At 57.6% G+C, this 23,529-nt stretch overlaps 1 protein-coding gene across 1 annotated transcript in view; it reads left to right on the forward strand.

The window, feature by feature from the left end:
• The window catches only part of CACNA1I (calcium voltage-gated channel subunit alpha1 I), a 98,492-nt gene that overhangs the window by 34,959 nt on the left and 40,004 nt on the right, over positions 1–23,529 (forward strand). The window contains exons 4-7 of the mRNA XM_069491327.1: positions 3,595–3,692; positions 15,805–15,964; positions 21,273–21,588; positions 23,098–23,190. Of these exons, the coding sequence (XP_069347428.1) occupies positions 3,595–3,692; positions 15,805–15,964; positions 21,273–21,588; positions 23,098–23,190 (667 nt within the window). The remainder of the gene's footprint in view (positions 1–3,594; positions 3,693–15,804; positions 15,965–21,272; positions 21,589–23,097; positions 23,191–23,529) is intronic.

Here is a 23,529-nt window from a genome sequence, read left to right on the forward strand (position 1 = left end):
TGCCCTGCCATGGTGCCACCCCATTCCCCTGCTGGAGGGCTTTCTCCAACACCCCAGGAGCTGGCCCTCATCCCTCAGGCGGTCAGTGGCGAAGGCCCAGCCTGCGCCTGCCCCTGGTCCAATCCTGAGGCTCCTCCGCACAGCCTCTCAGGGCTCCCCGGGGGGTTGGGCCCCAGTTGCTCATGCGTAACACGATTGTTCACAGCCCTTCCTGGGCTCTTCTCACTTCTGCCTCCCTCACTGGGATCACCTCCCAGAGTTAGGACTGAGGTGTGAACGGCGTGTGGAGGAGCCAGAGCAGAGAGGGGTGGGTCTGCGTGTGTGCAGGGTGGGGCGGAAGGGCTTCATGGGGGAGGTGGTCTTGGAGGAAGGATGAGTGAGGAGAAAGGGCACTGTGCCAAGGAAAGGGGGCAAGAGGAAGATGTGTTTGGGGTGCTTGGGGGCCTGGCACGGCACCTAAGATGAACCGAGGTTGGGGGGTGGACAGAGGCCAGATTGTGGAGGGCCTTGAATGCCGTGGCCGTGGGGCTTGGACTTTATTCTAAGGGCAATGGGGAGCCATTGAGGGTTTTAAGTGGGGAGTGACACAGATCTGAGTTTTAGGAGGCTCCTGCTGACTGAGGAAGGGCTGTGCAGGAGGAAGCAGGAGACAGGAGACCAGTCTGGAGGCTGTTGCAGCTGTCAGCAGCTGGGGACGGTGGCCGGGCTAGGACAGGGTGGGTGGAGCTGTCAGCAGCTGTCCCAGGTTGGGCTGATTGGCACATGGAGCCACTGTCAGGACAGCGAGCTTTCTGCTTCCCAGTGACGTGCTCGTCCTCTTCCTCGTCTCTCTCCATCCTTGTCCAATGTCCCCCCTTCCATCCTCTTCTCCTCAGATAAGAATGAGAATTACCGATTCTTTACGGTGTACCTACTATGTGTTTTTATTTACGGAACGTGATTATATGCTGTCTTATTCCGCTACACGGAGACGCAGCTGCAGCAGAACACCCCCAGTGGGTTCAGGAAATGTAGAAGTGACAGGTCCTAGGAGAAATGTTCAGGCCAATGGATTCCCTGGAAGGATCTACAGTGTCAAGCTCTTTCATGCTGCTACGAACTCAGTAACATCACATTTCCCCTTTTGACTTGGTTGCCAGGAATCTCAGAGCTAAGATCTTGACACTAAATTCTACTGGAAAGTTCTCTTGCAGGCTTTTCATTGAGACCCCAAGGTCTCCAACTGACGAGTTCTCAGGGGAACTTGGGGACTTTTTGCAGCAGACTGCAGAAGGTGTGTTCCCGTGCTGAAGACCAGGGTGAAGGGGAGGGCCCGGGCCGGTGTGTGGCTGCAGGGCTGTCCCGTGCGGACCTGCTCAGGCCGAGTGTTTGGGAGTCTCACGAGCACTGCCAGGCGGAGGCTGCTTCGGTTCCCCTCAGACTGGGGCGCTGGCAGAGCAGTTGCCTGGGTCTGTAGCCAAGAGCACATGCATCTGGTCGGCCTCGTCTGGGAGGTGTTCAGATCCTAAAGTTTACCGGCTGGGTGATCATGGGCCTCAGTGACAGCCAGTCACAATTTGTGTCTCATTCAGGACCTCTGGGCCGGTCTCTTCCTACTGTCCCTTGTTTTAAAGAAACACACAATCCACGAGAACACTCCTTGTCACCAGGGACCCTGGATTGTGCAGGGCATTCTCGACCCCCAGGCTGTCCTGGGGCAGGAGCCGTGGTTGGTGCCCCTCCCTGGACTGAGAGCCAGCAGGCCCAGGCTGTGGACCCGCGAGTGACACATGGCAGTGTGGGGCGGGGGTCAGGGACCAGGCAGAGGGCGTCCTGAGGGCGCCCACTGTGAGCAGGCCCTGCATGCAGCTGGCTGGTAGCCGGCGCCACCGCGGTCCCGGGTGGAATGGGGCGGGAGGTGGTGGGAGAGTGACGGCCCACACTGGACGGTGAGTGGCTCAGACAGGGGAGCTCAGGGAAGTGATTAGAACAGTGCCGGCACTCAGCACGCCCTCAGAAAGGCTTTTCTCACCTACTGCCCATCTGTAAAGCATCTGTTCAGTTTTGTTGTGAGATTCCTGGGGATGGGAGCAAGTCCTGGACGGGCACCTGCTAGGCGGGTGTGCCCCTGGGCCCGGGAACACAGCTCGGGGGTGGGCTGGGAACCCACACCTCCAGCGCTCCCAGCAAAGCGCACACCGAGCGGGGGCACAGCCTCCCCAGGGTCTGGTGCCCACCCCACCCTTGGCAGGAGCAGGAGGACTAGGGCAGGAGGAAGAGGGTCTGCGTCTGTGGGGGTGGAGCGTGGCGCGGAGGGCCGGCTGGAGCCGGGCCTGTTTGTGTGCCTGTGCGTGCCGCCCCCGCAGCCCCTCCGTCGTCACACGCATCTCCCGCTGCCTGGAGAGCTCTTTCTACAAAATACAGAACTGACAGTTTGGCTCACCCACGCAGAATCCTCAGGCGGCCCTGCTCCCTCGCTGCCCCTTCCAGGCCACCCTCTGCCCCCACCCTCTCTGCCTGGCTGCCGCCCCTCCCCCCTCCTCCTGCCCCCACATTCTTCCTCCCCCTCCCTCCCTCCCTCCCTCCCCCTCAGGTCCCCCAGGTCTCTGTCTCTCGTTCTAGGTCTGTCACTTTTTTGGGTCACTCCCCCTCATCTGAGTAGGAGTGTGCACGTATGAGGGTGTCCAAGGAGCGAGTGCGTGTGTGTGTGTGCAGGTGTGTGGTTGTGTGTGTGTGTGTATGTGTGTGTGAGAGCGACACGGCGTGCACATGGGAGGCTGCGCTCCAGAGGGCTGGGGCTGCTGGTGGCAGCAATGCAGGCAAAGGAGCTTTCACTCAATTACTCTTCAAGCAGCGGGAGAGGGCGGCGGCTTCACAACAATTGGACAGGTTTGTGCGGTGTGTAGGAAAAGCCTTCATTTCCCACTGACGGTGGTGACAGGTGGAGCTGGCAGCAGTGCTAGAGCCGGGGTAGGGGAGTGGGGGGAAGGTCTGGTGATGGGGACACCCCGGGTCACGCTGGGGCTGCAGCCCTGGCACACCCCCATCCCCCCACTGAAGGCCTGTCTTTCAGTGGGGAGGGAGGCAGGTGGCACTGAGCAGGTAGGACCTGATGGAAGCACAGGGAACCAGAGGGGGCTCCAGAGATCTGCCTCCTGTGGGAGATCTGGACAGACTTCCTGGAAGAGGCAAACTGCTTCCAAACTGCTTCCAGAGAGCTGGTTGAGCATGGATGGGGGTGCAGGGTGCGGACATGCTGGGTGAGGGAGATGTTCCTCCCTGTTTCAGAGGCTGCTCTGGAAACTGGGGCTGGCCTGGGTCATAGGTCAGAGGATAGGCCTAAAGGGCAGGAGTCCCTGGCACCGTGCTGGGCACACAGTGGGGCCTGTGTCTCTGCTCCCTTTGCTCCCTCTGTCCCCGACTGCATCTGTCACCAGCCCCATTTACAGGGTAGGGGGCAGAGGCCGGAGACAGGCCAAGGCCACACGCTGACTGAGGCACTTGCCCCTTCCAGTCAGGCGTGGGTGGGCTGTGTGGCCAGGGACTGCTGTGGCCCATCCCCAGCCCAGCTGTCCCCCCGGCACCATCCCTCACTCTCCTCCCCTCTCTCTGCAGGATGGTCGAGTACTCCCTGGACCTTCAGAACATCAACCTGTCGGCCATCCGTACTGTGCGTGTCCTGAGGCCCCTCAAAGCCATCAACCGTGTGCCCAGTGAGTTGGCCCCGCTCCACCCACCCAGCCCTGGCCCACCCAGCCAGCCCCCATCCTTCATCCACTCAGAGAAGACTGACCAGCACCTTCCAGGGCCAGGCCTGTTCTGGGCACAGGATCCTGCGGTGTCTGGACAGGTGTGGCCCTGCTCCCAGAGGGCTCTTGGGCCAGTATTCGGGCCTGAGATGCTGGAGGTGGCCCTGGAGCCTCTGAGTCCCCAAAGAACTTGGATTGCAGAGTGCTAGGGAGTCTGGCTTTTTAGGGACAAAAGGTGCCTTAGTGGGGGAGTGGTCTTCCCAGGATGTCAAGATGGGCCCGTGTAGGAAAAGAAGCTGCTCAGTTTGAGGAAGGGTATCGTGGAACATTCACTGGGGCAATGAAACCTGCCTCCCTCACTTGTGCTCGCTGACTTAGAACTTGAGCTCTGTCCTCCACCCATTCGCCCGTCAGCCCATAGTTCCATCTACTATGTACCCACCTGCCTGTGCACCCACCTATCCGTCCTCCCACCTGTCCATCCACCTGTTCATCCATCCATCCATCCACCTACCACCTAGCATTAAGAGAAGTTATCTTGCAGTCACAAGCCCTGCCATCTTCCCAGCCTTACACCGTTTTCCTCTCCGTGCCTGTTTTGAGCCTTACAATCACTCTGAGAGGGAGGGGGCTGTTCCCATTTTACAGATGAAAAAATGAAACTTGGAGATGAAAGGTACAGAGATGCACTGCCAGGGAGTAGCGAAGGCCGGAGCCAGTTAGCTCTTTTGACTCCTCCACTGCCCTGTGTTGGGAAGTAGGTGGGGGTTGAGGGAAGGAGAGGGGGAGGGCCGTGACTCCATGGGGCTTTTATAAGCCCCTACCCACCTCCTGTGGTCCAGGCCCTTGATATCTGATGGCTCAACAAGCTGTATGAGGCTCAGAGCAGTTAAGTGGCTTGCCTGAGGTCACACAGCGATTCGGTGGCAGGGCAGGGATCTGAGCAGAGTTCTGTCTGTCTTAAGCCCAGCTCTTTCCATGGTTCTCTCTGAAGCTTCGCGTCTCTGCCCTGCATCTGAGGAAGAGGGAAGGTCTCCTGGCACCTGGCCCTCCTTCACAGTCAGCACTGTTCACACTCCCCTAATTCCCAGCCCTGGGGCCTTGGGGCTGTCACCTGCCCCGCCCAGCCAACCTCTCTGTGGCCCATCTGCCATGAGCGCCCTGTGGGGGCCTTGCCTGTCGCTCAGCCTGGCAGCCCTGGTGGGGCAGTGAGAGCCACACTCCAGGATATTTGTGCAGCAAGTTGACCGGGAGGGTGGCCAGAGCTGGCCGAGCCTGGAGGGTGGCCTGGTGCCTGCTGTGTTCCGAGAGGGGCAGGCAGGCTCAGCTTGGGCAGGGCACAGAGGGGCCCGGGGCCCGGGGTCCGGAGCCGCTGTGAGGGTCCTGGGGAGGGGCTGAGAGGCAAGGCGGGGTCGGTGAGTGGTGAGAACCAAAGCAGTTCGGCTCTGCCACCTTTGCCCCCTCCCACTGCCCTGGGGAGACTCCTTTGGGGACAGGGAAGGGACTTCCAGAGAGGCCACCCTGGGGCCAGCTTCTCTCATCTTTCTCCCCCCCACCAACCCTAGAAGGCTCCTTAAAGATCACCTAGTTCAAAACCATCTTTACCACATTTAACAAGTGAGGAAACAGGCTCAGCGAGGGTCATGACCAGCCCAAGGTCACACAGCAGATCCGAGGCAGGAGCCAAACTGGAGTCCACGTTCCCAACCAGCACACCTTCCCCAGCACTGCCCACCTGCCCTCACTGGGAGATGGGCTGGAAGGTGGGCTCCCTTCACTCAGCACCTGGAGCTATGCCTGGTGGGTAGAAGCTGCTCCGAAAACCCGTGTTAAACGGACACACGCAGCAGTGTGCTGGGTGGCTGTCCCGTGCCGGGACCACAGAGCTGTAAGTCCTCAGACAGGTGCCAGGGGTAGAGCATAGGTGTGTGGGGTGGGAGAATGGGTCTGGGGGGTCGGGAGCCTCCCCAGAAATCGCTGTCTGCACTGAGCCCCAGTGGAGCGTGGGGACTGGGTGGGTGGGGGGCTGGGTGGAGTGTGGGGGGTGGCTGGGGCAAAGGGCTGGGGAGCTGCAGCAGGGTGTTGCTGGGGGCCAGGGGTGGTACCAAGGGGTGGGGGACGGGGCCAGGCGCAGACCGCCTTGCGTGCCCGAGGGTGACGGGAGCCAAGGAAGCAGTGAGCAAGGGAGGGTCCTGGAGGAGTGGGGAGGGCGGTGGGGTGAGCTAGACACAGGGACTCTCCAGTGATGGGAGCGAGTGAATGGCAGGGGCTGGGCAGGGACAGGTGGGACGCAGAGGAGCGAATGGATGGAAGGGGTGTTCCCGGGGCCAGGCCAGGCCCCAGAGTGTCGAGTGTCTGGCTTGGGCAGCTGGGTGGGTAGGAGTGACCTCAGCAGTGAGGGTTCGGAGCAGGGGGCCACATCTCTCCTGGGCCCCCCACCCTCAGCGCTCCCCATTTCTGTCCCGGGGCAAGGCAGGGGCTGCCTTCAGGAAGCAGCTGCCATGGGCCACAGCGGGGGCCGTACCCGAGGGGCATTTGTACATGATCCTGCATTCTGACAAGCACAGAACAGCGATAGGAGGGGACATTTGAGAGTGGGAGAAGGTTTAAGGGACAACAGAACATAGGATATGGGGTCACACTTGCTGGGTGGTTTCTCTACGTCTGTGTGAGTGTGTCCGTGGGAGAATGCATGTATGTATATGCGTGTGCACACGTGAGGGTGTGTGCACAAGTACGTGTGTGCCTGTGAGGGGTGTGTGCACGTGTGGGGGTGTGTGTCTGTGCCTCTCCTTCCTCAGTCCTCCTCGCTTCCCTCCCGCTGAGTGAGGAGCTCATTAGGCTGCTCCCCGGCTGTGGAGGTCACTCCTGGTCCCCAGTGCCTGCCTCCCTGATCTCTGAGGAAGGGCGGGGATCGACCCTGTGCCCGACATTCCCGGTGCTCCTGGCCGCTCCAATTACAGAGGCTCAGTGGCCCAGAAAGCCCAGGGAGGAGTTCAGAGTCTTTCCTCAGGGGCCTCCTTCCTGCTAATGGCCACTGCTGGGAGGCCCCGAGTGACCGAGCCTGGGTGTGTGTGTGTGTGTGTGTGTGTGCTCGTGTGTGTTTGTTTCCCGCTGCGGAGCCTGATGCCACCTCTCAGCCGACAGTCTGAAAAGTCTCTCAGAGCCTAGGAGTGGGGGAGTCCCTGGGAGCTTTGGCGCCCAGGATCCAAAATGTGACCAACGTGTCCCTCTCCCCAATTCGGAGACCACCCAGCGCTCCATCTGGAAGGTAGATTCATGTCTCTAAGTAGTGTAACTTCAGCACGCGGGGCCTTTGGGTCCACCGGTCCAGCCTCTCATTTCACAGGAGACTGCTTTGTCCTCAGGTGCCACGCCCCCTGCGCACAGCCACCAGGGAATGGAATGCATGACGGGGGTGGGGGAGGGCACGGGCCCTTAGACCTGCTTCCTAGAGAAGTTTGATTGGTTTCTGGGTTTTGTTGTTGTTGTTGTTCCTTTGCTTGTTTTAATATGAATTTCCTGGAAACGCTCCAACCGGTCCTCCCGTTCTATCTTTAGAGCTGCTCTGCCGTGGGACACGTTCTTTTCAACAGTAGCCCGTAGCTCTCGGCTTGGCCACTAGGTGGCAAGCTGGAGAGTTGGTGCTGGGCACCGCCAAATTAAGGGTTACTAATCGCGAAGCTGTGGGGAGTGGGCTGGCTGTCTGCGATTTACACGATACAGCGAAGGCTGCAAAGCCCCAACACGGTCAACCAGGAGGATGCAGCTGGGGGCCAGGGGAATGCAAATTCTGCTCTCAGCTCTGCCGTCAGCCTGCCGTGTGACCTGGGAAGGCCCTTGGTGTCTCTGGGCCTCAGTTTCCCTATTTGCACAAAGCGGGAGGAGCGGGTGGATTAGATGTGTGGTTCTCAACTTTGTTCAGGATGAGTGGGGCACCTGGAAGTCAGGGTGCTCTTTACAGGATCTTGTGACATAGGTCCCTGCACCCCACCCCTGCAGGCTTTGTGCTGGCTGCTCGGCCGCTGGTGGATAAGGAGAGGGAGACGGTGTGGAGGAGGCTGGGAGGGGAGGAGGAAGCACCGAGTCGAGAGTCAGGAGCCCAGGTTCTGATTCTTCGCTGTGTGACCTTTCGTAAATCACTGCCTCTCTCTGGGCCTCGGCAAGATGGGCTGGATGATCTCCTGGCACCAGCCAGCTGTACACCCTCACACCACCGTGTTGCTTCCCTTGACCCTCTGGCTGGGGAGTTTAAATATGAAAAATGCTCTTTTCTCCAGGGAGAAACTAGGGCAGTCAATGCCAAGGCCTGAGCCAGCTGAGTCGCAGCCCCTGGACCAGAGCTGCATCTGGCTCCCCCCTCCCCAGGCTGTGGAGGGGGTGGGAGGCAGACCCTGGGCAGCTCGGGGGCAGCTGCTGGGATGCCGATGCTGGCCCGGGCTCATGGTGACAATGCCACGGAGACGGCCACTGTCAGGCCCCCAGCTGCATGAGCAGGAGCTAGAGGTTTGCACTGCACTATTCTGCCAGGTTCTAGTCCCAGGGCCTCCGCTCACTGGCTCTGGGACCCTGGGTGAGCCACGTGCCTCTCTGCGCCTCCATTTCTCCGGCTCTGAAGTGGAGTTAGTAACACCAATGTCCATCTGGTTGGAAGGCTGAAATGCCACCCTGTGCGCAGAGCCTGGTGACCAGCAGACGCTGCGGTTGGGAAGGAAGTGCTGGGCGCCACGACGGTGCAGGTGGGCATCAGGCACCTTCTCAGGGGCTGGTTTTGGAGGACGGTCACCAAGTGCACCGGGGGTTGGGGAGGGTGTTCCTGGCAGATGGAGTGGCCCTTGCAAAGGTGGAGTGGAGGTGTCACCCAAGGATGGTGTGGCTGGGCAGGGGGCGCCTGGCTGGAGAGGCCGAAGGTGAGTTGTTCATATCTCCTGGGGATTTGCTCATAACGATAAATGGCTAAAGTTTGTCAGGTGCTGTGAAAAGCCCATAATGGTGCTTGACACGGGCTGTGTCATTTCATCTTCACTACAGCTGTAGGAGGATAGTGCCATTGTGATGCCCACTTTACAGATGGGGAAACTGAGGCAGGGAGGAGTTGAGCAACCTGCCCAAGGCTACATAGCTGTCTGGGGGCAGAGCTAGGATTTGAACCTGTGCTTCCATGACCCTAGAGCTTTTTGCTGTTTCGCTGCCTCCCTCCCCCTATCTGCGGGGCACCAGGAGAGACCCTGCCCCCGTCCAGGGTCAAAGACAGAAGTCCCCGCAGGCTGGAGGGATGCATCAAGGCCCCTCCCCGCCCACACCTCCCTTGGCCTGGTCTGCTCCAGACCTCCGAACGCCTTTCACCGTCCGGGGTGCAGAGCTGTCATGGTGCTGGGTCCTTTGCGGGCTGGTGGGTGCGAGTCAGGGCAGGAGGCACACAGCGCTGTGGTGAGTGATGGCAGGCACCTGCCCTGGTGCCCCAGGCCCGCTCTGGCCCTTTTCTGCCCAGGTGCCTGCCTAGCCGGGGCCACAGTCAGGCCAGCCGTGCTGCGGAGGGACGAGGAAGGCCCCAGGATTCCTTCTTGAAGGGCGCTGGGCAGCATTTGTTAGACGGGGTCTGGGAGATGCACCTTGAAATAGAGTTGGCGTAGAAATTTGGGCGTTTTCACTTGGAGTGTATGTTTACTTAGGGCTTGGGGGGCAGCAGAAGAAAGGCTATGGGGGCTAATCACCCCTCCCCCGCCAGGCCACGTCATGGACGTCAGGGCCAGGGGCTCCCAGGCCGTCCTAAGGGAGCGAGGCCTCAGAAGAGGAAGAGAGGGAAGGAGGGAGAGAACGGGGGAGATGAAGTGGAGGGGCCCAGTTCCCCAGGGCTGCTGCCTTCCCGGAGGAGCTGGGCTGGGGTGGGTGGGAGAACATCTGGCCAGAACATCTGGTGAGAACTCCACTTGGGAGCAGGGAAGAGCAGCCGGGACTGTGGAAGGAGAAAAGCTTGGGGGTGGGCAGGGTGAAGGCAGCCCCCTGCCCCAGGGTCAAGTTCTCAGTTCTGTTCTACAAATCCAGAGGGTGTGATTCCTGGACAGGACGCCAGATCACAGAGTGGGCCACCATGGATTCACTGATGCCTTGATTGGTTCAATCTTCCATCCAAAGCAGCATCCGCCTAGGGGCCCGGCCCTGGGCCAGGTGTGGGGTCAAGAGGATTGCGACACAGCCGCTTCCCTGAAGGCCGGCACCGGCAGTGGGGCTCACACCATAAGGGGACGGGGCCGAGGGGAAAGGCCACAGCAGGTACTTTGACGAGGCGTCCCAGGGGAGGGGAATGGGCCACTTGAAGGGTAGGAGTTGTTTGGGTCACAGTGGGTGAGGGGACCTTCAGGGAGACAGGGTGGGCCAGGCCCCGAGGCTGTGAGCACTGGCAGCTTTGGGGAGGGACCCAAGGCCTCTCCTGGGAGGGAGGAGGTGGGGTGCGGCCCCTCATCAGCCCCCAGGCCCCTCCCTGGCTGGGCCCAGGGCCAGCAGCTGTGACCTCGGCAGCCTGGCCGTCTGCTGCCTGGCCTGGCCGCCCCGGTGCCCACTGTGCCCCTGATTAGTTGGCGCTGGCAATGGCAGGAGCAGCAGACGGCCTCTTCCGCTGCTCAGCACCCCCGCCGCCCTGGCCTGACGGGGAGCCCTGGGGCCAGGCCACCCCTCGCCGTGACTCCCCTCCCCCTGGCCACGAGCTGTGCCCCTGGCAGAGGCTGGCATGCGTCCAGCGGCTTCCGCTTCAGCTGGCCTGGCAGAGTGGCCGCGCTGATCAGGGCTGACAGCTCCTGTCTGCAGAGAGCACCCCAGACCTCGAGGGGAGATGCCTGTCAGGAAGTGTGTCCCCTTCCTCCTGCCACCCCCTCCCAGGTGCCCCCGCTGCTGCCAAGGGGCCACCCCTGCCTGGCTGTTGCCCAGGTTCCCTTCAAGCAGGTTCTAGTCTAGGGCCGGCCCATCGGAGTGGACGGAGTGGCAGCTCCATCCGTCTGCCCACCTGCCATCTGCCTGCGCCCAGCTCCCAACTTCCAGTGCCGTGCAGAGACCGTCCCCGCGTGCAAGGGCCTGGAGGGGACCCAGAAGCTGGGCTTCCAGGAACTGGAAGTGTGCATGTGTGGCTGGGTGCAGAGGGCCACACCAGTGCGGACACCTCCTGCCTTAGGAAGCAGACCTGGAACTGTCCCCGGGTAGCGCGATGGTCGCAGGACCCGGATGGCAGAGTGAGGAGGGCCTTGCAGTGGGGACTGAGGACACTGGGGAGCTGCCAGTCTGGCTGGAGCCGCAGGTTCAGGTGTGGAATGGTGGGCAGAGGGAGGTGACGCTGGCGGGCTGGGCTGGGGCCACACCGAGGGGTGTGTGAGCAGGAGACGGGGTGGGGTAGGGTGGGGAGGTAATGATTTGCACTTTCTCCGTGGTGCGCGTGGGCTGGTGGAGGCGTCTGACTTCAGGGGCTCTTCCGTGAGACGTGTCCTGGCCCTGCACTATTCCTGAAAGGCTGGCCAGACAGGAGCCACTGTCCCTTCTGTAGATGAGGCCACTGGGGCCCAGAGAGGGCAAGCTTTGCCTCAAGGCCGCCCAGCCAGGACTGGGACCAAGATATCCTGTCCTGGGTCTGTGCTCTGGGGCTCACTGGGGTGGGGGCTGCATCAGATGTCCTGGGGACTCCAGGGTCCTCTTCCCCTTCCTGGCTGGGGGAGGGGCCCTCAGCCACACTCACGCGGCAGCCTGCAGCCACCCCCATCAAGGCACGCCTGGCTCACACCCCAGGCTGAAGGCTTGAAAATTGCACCATGAACAAGAACCAAGTAAACCCATTCTGAGAGAGGGTGAGTGAGAGCCGTGGGGAAACTGGGGAACTAGAGGCAGGAGGGCTTCATGAGTAGCTGGGAGTGAGAATCAGGGAGGACTGCCTGGAGGAGGAGAGTTTGGCTAGGGAAGGGTGTGGAGGGAGATGAGGTAGAAAGGATGGTTTAAGGCAGGTGGTGCCCACTCCCTCCCTTCCGCCTGCCACCGAGTATCCACCCAGCCTCTCCCCTAATTTCTCCTCTTCCTACTTTGACTTACGTGCTGTGTCTGCCTCCCTCATGGCTCTTTCTCTTTCTCTCTGTTCTCTGTCTCTCTCGGGTTCACTTTCTCTTTCTCTGTTTCTCTCTCCTCTCCCTGGCGCCAGGGGGATCTGAGGGCAGAGTGTGACTGTCGGACCTGTTTGGCTAATTACTTGACCGTGGGCATAAAAAGGGAGGATTAGCTGGGGTCCCTTGGGGTCCTCCCTGACTGCCTAATCCCGTGGCCCCTTTTCTCTGGCACGGAAGGGATGAACTCGTTCTAAGTCCCTAATTAGCTAATTATGCCTTGGCTCTGCGGCCCTGGGACTCCCTGGGCCCCAGGGAGGGCCATGAAGTGAGCTGGGGCCCAGCTGCGCAGGGGAGGAGGGATGGGGCTGCCACTCAGGGAAGCCAGGCGCAGTTTGCTGGAGCCTTTCAGAATTTCAATATCCTGGAGAACAAGGGAAATGTAATTAATTGAGCAACAAAGGCGGCCCGAGGGAGCAGCCGCAGAGCGTAGGGACCAGGCTGGGACTATGCTGGGCCGCCTCCTCCAGGCCTTTCTGATCTGGCCTCTTCTCCAGCTGCTGCCAGGCCCTCTGTGCCTGCCTCCTGCCCCTGCCCGGGCCTCCAGGCTTGCCCCTTCTTTAAAGCCCAGAACTGGTCAAGGGCTCTGCCTGCTTAGAAATCTGGCCAGGCAGTCACCTCTCAACTCAGGGAGCCCCATACTGCCCTGCAGCCTGCCAGGCAAGGTGCGCCTTTGCTCGAGCCGCGCCTCTGTCTGGAAGCTGCTCCCACCCTGCAGAACCCAGCTCAGAAATGTGCCTGGAGCTGCCCCCACCCCCAGGCGTGGTCCATTCCCTCAGCACCCTGGTCCCCTACGCCCCTGCTGCTAGCTAGGAGCTCTGAGGAGAGTCAAAAATGCGTCTTGTTTGTCTTTGGCTTTTTCTTTTTTTAGAGACAGGGTCTCACTCTGTCACCCAGGCTGGGATGCAGTGGCGCGATCATAGCTCACTGCAGCCTCCAACTCCAGGGCTCAGGTGATCCTCCCGCCTCAACCTCCTGAATAGCTGGGACTACAGTCGCCATCACGCCCCGCGAGGGTCTTGTTTGTCTTTGGATTCTCCGTGTGTCCAGGGCCATGCCTGGGGAGTGGGGAGGTGGGCGCCGCGCCCTCAGCCTGGCCTGCTCTCGGTGGGATGAGCAGCCTGTGAGGAGCCCCGGAGGCTGACCTAGTTTTGTGGGGAGAGAAGATGGGGGTGGCCATTAATTATTGATTGGGAGTCACTGTACACAGAGTTTGTGATGCAAATTCCAAATAATTACCCTCATTAATAACCACCTCAGCATCACGCCTGGAATAAACAATCTGGACAGGGCCACTGTTCTACTTGTCACCATCCTTCCATCCTCCTCTCTCCAATCTTCCACTCTCTCCCCATGAGTTATCACATTATTCATCCATGAGAAGTCATTCAACAAACGTTAGCTGAGCCTGTCTTCTGGGCCAGGACCTGCTGGGTTCTGGGTAACTTAGACGCGAGCCCTTCCCTCAGGACCTTACAGCCCAGTGGAAGAGACAGAAGGGTAAACAGACAACTATGCACCAGGGCTAGAAGAAGACTAGATGTCGATGTGAACAGAACCTCCTAGGCTGCGCAGTATACAACCTACACAACCACACGCGGCAGCCTGGGCTAGGTCAGAGGTGCTGAGATTGCCTAGAGCAGAAGCGAGGGATGAGCGCTACCTGAGATGGGGTGAGGAAGTGTCCGGAAGGCTTCACAGAGAGAAGGAGCTTTAACAGGGCTGTGGTGGCTGAATAAGGTTTGCCGGTGCAAGAAAGGTGCAAGGGTGTTCTAGGCAGAGAGAGCAGCAAGGGTAAAAGTTCGGAGGTGTGAAATCCCATGGTGTGTTTAGGGAGTGTCAAATAATTTGGTACTGCTAGGTACAGGGTGCAAGCTGAGAGAGGCAGATGAAGCTGGAGAGGTGGGCGGTGTGGACCCCACAGGATCTTGGGGGGTGTGCACGCAAGGGTGACCCACCAGCTCTTGACCCTCTTTGGGGCCACAGCTGTGTGGACCTTTGCTCCAGAATATTCACGATGTCATCCTTGAGTATTTTATGGCAATTTCATAGGTTTGTGGACCTCGTGGAGTCCCTCCGTGGGCCTGCACCCCGGGGGCCCATCAATTCCAGCTTCCGTAGGCTATGGGAACCCAGAGGTTTTCACACATGGTGGTGACATGCTCAGAACTGTGTTCCAGAAAGTGGCCATTGTCAAGAATTGCCCCTCTCTCTGTCTCTGCACTCTGCTTTCCCTGGGGAGGCTTCCACTTCAGGCAGGTTCTGCTCTCCCATGCAAGATGGCCCCAGCAACTCCAGGCTCACCCCCCACCTTGCAACCTCTGCGGAAAGAGCGCATCCTTTCCTTGTAGTTCTAGCAGAAGTCCCTGGGCTGACTCTCATTGGTCCTGGCTGGGGTCACATGACCATCCTGGACCTAGCACTGGGGGCACAGAATATGCTGATTGGCCCAGCCTAGGTCATGTGATCTCTACGTGAGCCCCACCCAAACCACATGGACTGGAGTCCCTTAGTGTGCACTTTTCAGAGACCCTGGAAAAGGTGCAAAACCAGTGACTGGGGGCGGCTGGATCTTCGTGTGTGGGGTCAGGAAGGAGCGAATGACATACAGAGATTAACTGAAACCATGACAGTGGGTGGCATTACTCAGGGTAGGGAGAGCTGGCTTCATTTCACAGCCTGTGGTGAGAGACGACATGGACAGTGCACATGGTGACAGCAGGAGGGGTCAGAGGGGAGGGAGGGGAGTATGTGGGGAGGGGCCAGATGCTGAGCATGTTCTCCATGGGGTGGGAGCCGCAGGGTTTGCTGAGAGTTGGGTATGGCTCCTTAGCCAGGTGACCGCTATCTTGTTGGGTCACTTTGCTGAAGATCCAAGAGGGGAAGGGTCAAGGTCCCACAGGTCACAGCCAGCAGGGCCAGGGTTCGAACCTGGGTCTCTCAGAGGCCTGTGCCTTCCACAGGCTTTCTACCCCCACCTGCTAGGTTTTCATGACTGCAGGGTCTTCCAGTAAGTGATTAACATCCACACGACCCACTTTCCTGTCCGCCCAAATCCCCTACTGTCCTCCCTGGGGACTCCTGTCTCCACTGCCATTTCCCCATTTTCTCCTGAGTCTCTGGCCTCGCTGGTTCACCCCAGCTATTTCTTGGGAAGAGAAAAGGCCCCTTCTCCTGATATTGCCAGATCTGAGCCCCTCAGCAGGCCCATGTCTCTTCTGAAGGTGGCTCTGGGGGCTCTGCCTGGTTCCATCATGCAGTCGGTGGGGGTGGGTAGTTCTGACTGCTACTGGTGTGTCCTGGCATGGTCAAGGGACCAGTGACTGCCCTGGAGATGAAGGGCATTCAGGACATATTCACTGGGCACCTACTGTGATCACACCCTGTGTGGGGGCTGGGCATACTGAGTTGAGCCAGCCTTGGTCCCAGGCCTCTGGGGACAAAGGTGTTGTGGCAAGAAGGCTAGAGTTGGTGACAAGACACCTGGTTGAAATTCAGACCTTGCTGTCTCTTAGCTGCGTGACTTTGGGCAAGTAGCTTCAGTTCTTTGAACCTCCATTCCCCTTGTCTGTAAAATAGGAGTAGCATTACCAACCTCAGAAAGTTGTCATGAGGCTGAAGGGGTCACATTCGAGAAGTACCTAGAAGAGCACTGGGCACACGAAAGTGCTCCATAAATGCCTGCTTGTTCATCCACAATCTAGTGTAAGTGCAACGGGGCCCAGAGCCATTTGCATGGCTTTTGGAGTGAAGGGCAGATATGAAGGAGATGGTGTATCTGACAGCCACCAACCAGGCTGGGAGCATCAGGGAGCCCCTGCCAGTGTGTCCTCATTTCTCCTCCCATCATCCCTCTCCCTGTTTCTCTAACTTTGCTCTCCCTCTGTCTCCTCCTGGACCTCTGCTCCATCTGACGGTCCCTGTATTCTTCCTCCTCACAGGTATGCGCATCCTGGTGAACCTGCTGCTGGACACGCTGCCCATGCTGGGGAATGTGCTCCTGCTCTGCTTCTTTGTCTTCTTCATCTTCGGCATCATAGGCGTGCAGCTGTGGGCCGGCCTGCTGCGCAACCGCTGCTTCCTGCAGGAGAACTTCACCATGTGAGTGTGCCCAGCGCCCTTTCAGCTCCCGGAACCCTGTCCTTAATACGCAGTTCTGTTAATAGCTCTCAGGTTGTTGGGAATCGAGACCACCAGGGCAGCAGCAGCAAACAGAGGGAGGTCGGGTCAGAGGGGAAAGGGAAGCCAAGGCACAAGCAGAATGACGCCAGCGGGGAGAAAAAGACAGAAAACCTGAAAAGCAGGCACAGAACCTGGCACTGTGCACAGCACAGGTATTCCGGGGGTGGCTCCGAGTCATCCAGGGAAGGTCGCCTCCTGTTTGGCCATTTGTGTCTTAAGGCAGGAGGTGGGACGCTCCGTGGAGAGATGATTGTCAGAAGCTGTTTAAACATAAATCAAGCTTCAGCTCTTGGAGGAGTTGGGCCTAGTTGTCTGAAAAATGGGACATCTATAGAACCGTTTCTTCCCTTGTGGCTGGATAAACACGCACACATACATGTACATATGCATACGTGTCTGGACATAAATATGCCTTCATTTCTATTGATCATGTGCATTAGTGCATGCCTACTGTGTGCCAGGGCCTGGGGAGTTAGAAGTAGAAAAGCATTTTCATTCATTGTCTCACTTGGCAAACACACCAAGTGGCTCCTTTGAAGAAGCCGGACTCTGTGCTCAGCATGCAGTCACAGAGGGGGTTCCCGCCCTTGGGGATCCAGGCTGGGAGCTGACCCCGGACGCCTCTGCTGAGTACTGGTCGTGGACCAAGGACGGCTGTAGGAGGCGTGGAACCATGTGTAGGGCTGGGCTGGGTTCTCCCCTCTGGGCCTGTCTGATTGGGGAGAGCCGGGGTTGGGGGGTTGAAGGCTGGGAGGAGCTTACCCAGCCACCATTGCTGTGGGGTACCTGCGTAGACCAGAGAAGGGGCACCCTGTGTGGGGGTCAGCGGGTTCCAAGGCAGGGCCGGGCAGTGGAGATGGGGGAGAGGCCACTGCTGCTTCTGGTCTGGCCTTCAGAGACAGGAGGGGGTGTGAGCTCTCAGCCTTGGGGGTTCAAGACACCGCCCAGCCCCTCTGTCCCAAGTGATTCTCTCTCTGTATCATTCTGTGGCTGGCACCTTCTCATTGTCTGGCTCAGCCACCCGTCACCTCCTCCTGGAGGCCTTCCTTCACCCCCCACTCCACCCCCCAAACGTACTGTCGCGCTGTCCCGCTGGATTTTCCTTATCTCTTTCTGAAACAGTCTCCCTCGTCAGTTGATTTACTTGGTCCTTGGCTGTCTCTAGACTGGCTTATCGGCTTGGTTTTTGGAGGTGGCAAGAATGCAAGGCCCCCAGAAGGGCAGCGGAACCTGCTCGTTCCTCTTTCCGGGGGCCTAGAGCAGGCCTTGGCTCAGGTGCTCCCTCCCCAATTGCCGCAGGAGCGAAGGAAGAGTGGTTGAGTGAGTGAGCGAGTATTCGCCACCCGGAGGCAGGCTGGGAGTGAGACCCGCAGTCCTTCCCAGGCCTTCCAGGCGGAGATGCTGTGTCCTGACTCCTGGGTGTCTGTCTCCCTGTGGGCACCCCCGGGCTGGGCGAGGTGGCTCCAGCCCTGCCGCGGCTGTCATGGAGGAGTTGGAGGGAGATGCTGTCTGTGGACGTGCTTGGGCCGGGAGTAAAGAGGAACATTGTCCAGCCCACCCCCACCCCCGCCCCAGGAAAGGGAATAATAGATATAAATAAATGTCAAAGGAGGAAGAAAGCCCTGGGGGGAAGATGCTGGGTGGTCTCCACCGCTCCCCTTGGGAGCTCTGGGTTTCATTTTCTTAGGGCAGGTGGCATCGACTTACACACCCTCCTGGGCTGGGGGGCAGCCGTTGCATGAAGAAGGAGATCCGTAAAGTTCAGGTCTGGATGGAGAGCAAGGCCAAGGTCATCCCAGGTCTACGACCACCGTGGAGGGGAGGGAGGTTTAGACCTTAACTGAGAAGGTTGGTAATCAGGGTTCACAAAGAGGCAGCAGGATCTCTTTTTGGTTGTTGGTTGGCGGGGAGGGTGTCAGAAAGCTGGAATTTGAGGAGATTGTATTCAGGACACGGGGAACCAGGCTGGGTCACGGGCAGCGGCAAGGTGCACATGCATCCATGAATTCCCCGATGTCTTCCTTGCGTGCTCTCCCCTGGGGGCCTGTTGCCTGGAGGCCTCTCAAAGCGCCTCCAGCCCCTGGCTAGCTGGGCCCTGGGGGCTGGGCAGAGCCTGTAGGCAGGGCGGAGAAGCGCCCTTCCCAGGGCCCAACACTGTGCTGGTTGAAGGTGGAGCCTCAGAGAGCCACAGCCCAACTTGTCACTATGCAGATAAGGACTGAGTCATAGAAAAGAGAGGGGCTCACCTAGGGCCACACAGCAAGGGGCCCACCAAGCATGCAGCCTGCCGGCCGTGTGGGCATCAGGATACTGCGCCATTCCCCAGCCACTTCCAGGCTGTGCCGGCCCCGGGGATGCGGAGACCCCTCACTGGGCCTCCACGCTCAGCTCACCGTCCGGCATGGGAGTCAGAAGCGTGGACAGTGAGGGCTCAGAGGGCCCTGTGTCGTGGCAGAGGCGCACTCCCGCTATGTGCCAGGCCGGGGAGAGGGAGCCCGGAGGAGGGGGCTGGGAGCCCAGAGGAGGTGGAGACCAGCCTGGGCAGGGGCAGAGGGGAGAGGGCTTCTTGCTTCTTGGAGGGTGTGACCTTGAGCTGAGCCCGGAAGGACAGGAAAAATGCCTTCAGGCAGGCAAGTGGGGGCGGTGGGGAGAGTGTTCCTGACAGAGGGCCCCCACCCCCTGCTGCTGCAGCATGATATAGGGGCTCTGAGCAGGGAGGGAGCCCACGCCTGGCCTGCAGGGTCAAGTCCTGCCTCTGTCACTTGCTGGCACCCTTGGGTATTTACCCAAAAGAAAGGATGGCTGATATCCACCCAGAGACGTGCACAGGAATATTTATGAGTCATAAGAGCCAAAAAATCAGAAACAGCCCAAATGATCAGTAGAATGGATAAGTAAGTAGCAGCGTATTCACTCAGTGGACTCTGTACAGAAATGAAAAGAAGGAATTACTTTTTTCACTCTCTTAATGGTGTCTTTTGAAGAACAGAAACTCTTAGTTGTAATGAAGTCCAGTTTATCAATCATTTCTCAGCGTTGCTTTTTGTGCCCGGTTTTAGAAATCTTCTCCAAACCCAAGGTCATGAAAATATTTCCTGGTGCTTTCTTTTAGGAGCTTTCCTTTTTCATCTTTCACATTTAGGTCGATATTCCATCTCAGATCATTTTGTGTGTGGCATGTCGTGGTGCTGGTGGAGTGTCGAGATCCATTTACTTATTTTTAATGGACAGTCAATTGTCCCAGGCCCATTGATTGGAAAGCCCATCCTTTCCGCTGAATTGCAGGGCCGCCTTTATCAGAATCAGGTGGTCATGTGTGTTTGGGTTGGAGGTGCATGTTTTCATTGTTGATGGGTATGCCATGTTGCCCTCTAAAAAGGTTGTATCAATTTACATTCCCACCAACGGTGTGTGAGACTGTTCACACTCATCCTGCTGCATGCGCTATGTTATCAAGCAGAAGTATTTGCCATTTGGATGGGTATAAAATGATCTCATTGCTACTTCTGTTTGCATCTGGTTATTTTGTTGCATTAACAAGGTGAGCATTTTTTATTGGGCATTTGTACTTCTTGTGTGAATTTTTTGTTCTTATCTTTTGTCCTTTTTTCCTCCTAGTGGGTTCTTTTCCTTTTTATTACTGAGTTATAGAAGATTTCAATATGCTTTAGATAGTCATTATTTAATCTCTTTTATATGTTGCAAATACTTCGTCCCAGGAAATGGCAACCAATAGCCTGTTTTTGTAAATAAAGTTTTATCATAACACAAGCACACCCACTTGTTCGCCTATTTTCCTATGAGTGTTTTCATGTTACAATGGTGAAGCTGAGTAGTTGGGACAGAGACCATGTGGTCTGCAAAAAAATATTTGCTATCCAGCTAATTACAGAAAACATTTGCCTACCTCTGCTTTATTCCAATTTGTTGCTTGTCTTCTTACTTTGTATGGTATCTTGTCTTGTACACATTTTACATTTGTGTAATACGTAGTCAATCTCGTCTGCCTTTTCCTTTATAAAATTTGGATTTTGTGTCATCCAGGAAGGAGGAAGGCCTTACCTAACCTGAGTTAACAAAAATATTCCATATTTTCTTATAATATTTTTATGGTTATATTCATTGCATTTATGCTTTTTAATCCACTAAAAGTTTACTATTTTAGTTTTATAATGTATTTTGCTTAACCTAATATATCCAAATATTATTTTCAATGTGTAATCAATATAAAAATTAATAGTGAGATAATTTATATATGTATTTTTGGATGACAAGTCTTCAAGAAGTTTACTTTTATATATGGTGTGAGGTAGGGATCTAACTATTATTTTGCAAATAGAGAGCAGTTGTCCTAACACCATTTACTGACCAGTCCTTCCTTTCTCTATAGGTCTGAAAGGCCATCTCTATAATGTACTAACCTCCCCTTTATACATGGGTTTGCCTTTGCGCTCTATGATCTTTCCATTCCTGTTACAGTACTACACTGTATTAATAATCATAGTTGTGGAGTATTTTGCTCTCTTGTAGAGTTGGTTTCCATTCATCTTTCTTCTTTTAAAACTTGTCTTGCCTATTTTCCCATCCAGATAAATCTTAGAACCATCTGGCCAGGTTCCACAGACAAAAACATGTTGGGATTTTGACTGGGGTTGAAGTGAAAGTGTAGATTAACCCTTCAGGATGGGCAGATCAGGGATTGTCCTCTCTGTTTTATAGATGGGGAAATTCAAGTCTAGAGAGGGAAGTGACCAGCCCAGGGTCACATAGATGGGAAGGGATGTAGCAGGCAGAAGATGCTACCGTCATCTGCTGGATGAGTAAAATTCAGCACTTGTTTATTGAGCACCTGCTCTGTGCCTGCTGGACAGTGTTCGGGGCCTGGGGGTCTTGGGGAGTTGGGTATATCTACTGCAGGAGCAAACTGGAGCTGTGTGCAAGGCACAGCATGGCCACAGGGAGCTCAGGACCAGCCCTGCCTGATCCTGGGGAGGCTCCCCAGAATAGGGGACCTTAGAAATGGACCACAGCAGGCCATTAGGGGTTTTTGTGACCATAACAGAGGTGAGAAATGCTGTCCCAGGCAGGGGCAGATGTTCCAAGGCTGGAGGCAGTGACAGCTGGTGACGGCAGTGATGTCCTGCCATGCTGTGTGGCCTCTCCCTTCCTGATCCTGTTGGCAGTGACCCTCCTTTCTCCTCTCTCACCCACCCTCACCTGTGGACAGACAAGGGGATGTGGCCTTGCCCCCCTACTACCAGCCAGAGGAGGATGATGAGATGCCCTTCATCTGCTCCCTGTCTGGGGACAATGGCATCATGGGCTGCCACGAGATCCCCCCACTCAAGGAGCAGGGCCGAGAGTGCTGCCTGTCCAAGGACGACATCTACGACTTTGGGGCAGTGCGCCAGGACCTCAATGCCAGCGGCCTCTGTGTCAACTGGAACCGCTACTACAATGTGTGCCGCACAGGCAGCGCCAACCCCCACAAGGGCGCCATCAACTTTGACAACATCGGCTATGCCTGGATCGTCATCTTCCAGGTGAGCCTGCTCAGGCCTGGGACCCACCTGATGCTGGGGGCCAGGTGGGCAGCTCCACCTGGCAGGCAGGGCTCGGTGCTGGGCATGTGCCACCCCATTTTGTTGGAATCTGCCCAACTTGCTGGCACAACAGGCATTATCATGCCCATTTTATAGACAGAGAGCCTGAGGTTCAGAGAAAGAAAGACCAAGGATCATGTGACTATTAAATGGCAAAATCAGGATTTTAACACAGCTCTGGGTGACCCCAAAGCCTGCGCTGTTTGCAGAATCCCTGGTTGTCTGAGGCATATGGTTCCCAGCAGGGAGGTCTGTTCCCAGAGAGAAGAGGCAGGAGTCATGCTCTGTTGGAGGGGCTAGCAGACCACGGCAAGGGGACATTCTCTGCTGGGGTGACAGCCTGAGCTGCAGGGAGCATCAAGGAGCCCAGTTTGTCTGGCCCCGTGACCCAGAGCATATATGCACACATGTTCACAGAGCAGCACTTGCTGTGTGCACAGCGCTGCGCTGACTCCACAGCCTGCCCACCGCAGATGGGCTGGGCTGTGCTTGGGGCTGGTGCTTTGGACCTTGGTGCACTGCGTGACCTCTCTGTGCCCCAGTTTTCTCGTCTTTAAAATGGGGTAATAGTCCCTCTCACCTCGGGGTGGCGGAGAAGAATGGGGTGAGCAGAGCAGTCAACCGTGTGCAGTGAGTGCTCCCTTCCTGCCACCCTCAGGAGGCAGAATGGGGCAAGAACAGGGGAGGGGACCGAGGGCCCCCTGGGGAGGTGGCGAGGGGGGCCCTTATGGAGCTGAACTCGCAGTTTGCTCCGCAGGGCTGCAGTGCCAGGAGTTCAGAGCTGCAGGTGCCATGTGATCAAAGCCCAGCAGCTGTGCTTTGGGCCCCTCTGGTGAGAGGGTGGGTGGGCTGCTCGGAGGCTCCTGCTTGTGCATTTGCCAGAAGCAAGGACCCAGCGTTTGTCTTTCCCAAGGCTGCTCCGTCTCCCTCTCTGGGAAGGAGTTGAGGGTGGTGTGGGGGGTGGCAGAGTCACACCGGCCTCATCATAGTCCGCACCCGCCAGCTCAGCCGAGCATCACCCCGTCCCTGCCAGGTGGACTCTGTTGTCCCCGTGTGCGGAAGAAGTGGCTGAGGCCAGAGCAGGGGAGCAGGGAGGCCACCTGGCAAGCTGGAGCCCGGCCCTGGGCTCCCTGCTTTCGCAGTCTTCCCGCCAGTGTGTAGACTGGAAAGGGGGTGGGCCCTGGAGCCAGAGGGCCTGGGGTTCAAGTCCTGGCTCCACTCCTTCCTGGCTGTGTGACTCTGGGCAAATGCCCTCCCCTCTCTGAGCCTGTTTCCTCGCCTGTGTGATGCGGATGAGGATGGCTGCCTGCCAAGTCCTTGTGAGAAGGGCTTGAGTTTGTGTGTGAGACTTGTCCCAGCACACAGTAGGGCCTCTGCCTGGGGTGCTGGCCTGGCTGCCTGCCCTGCCGAGGGCCAGGTCTTAGGCTGTCTCTCCCCTGCCGGCTGCAGGTGATCACTCTGGAAGGCTGGGTGGAGATCATGTACTACGTGATGGATGCCCACTCCTTCTACAACTTCATCTACTTCATCCTGCTCATCATAGTAAGTGTCAGGGTGCCGGGGCTCTGGGGCAAGCACAGGGCTCCCAGGGGACCAGAGCAGGGGAGGGTCTTTGGGACTCCCCAGGGAGCCCCTCAGGGCCAGGAGAGCTGGTGGGAGGGAGCAGGAGGATCTATTTTAAGTGCCACCGACCAGCGGGTGATTGAGGGGGCTCGTCAGGGGTGGCCGCTGGAAGCATCCATCACTTTCTATTGCCGTCATTTCTCATTTCTGGGCATTTAAGTCCACCCGCTGCTCCTGCTGTGCTTCTCTGCCTCGTAGCTCTGGGAATACGTTCCTTTCAAGACCTGAGCCGGGTGCAGCTCGGAATGAGAGCTTGCG

The sequence above is a fragment of the Eulemur rufifrons genome, chromosome 16 (genome assembly GCF_041146395.1).
Source record: "Eulemur rufifrons isolate Redbay chromosome 16, OSU_ERuf_1, whole genome shotgun sequence".
Classification (NCBI taxonomy): Eukaryota; Metazoa; Chordata; class Mammalia; order Primates; family Lemuridae; genus Eulemur; species Eulemur rufifrons.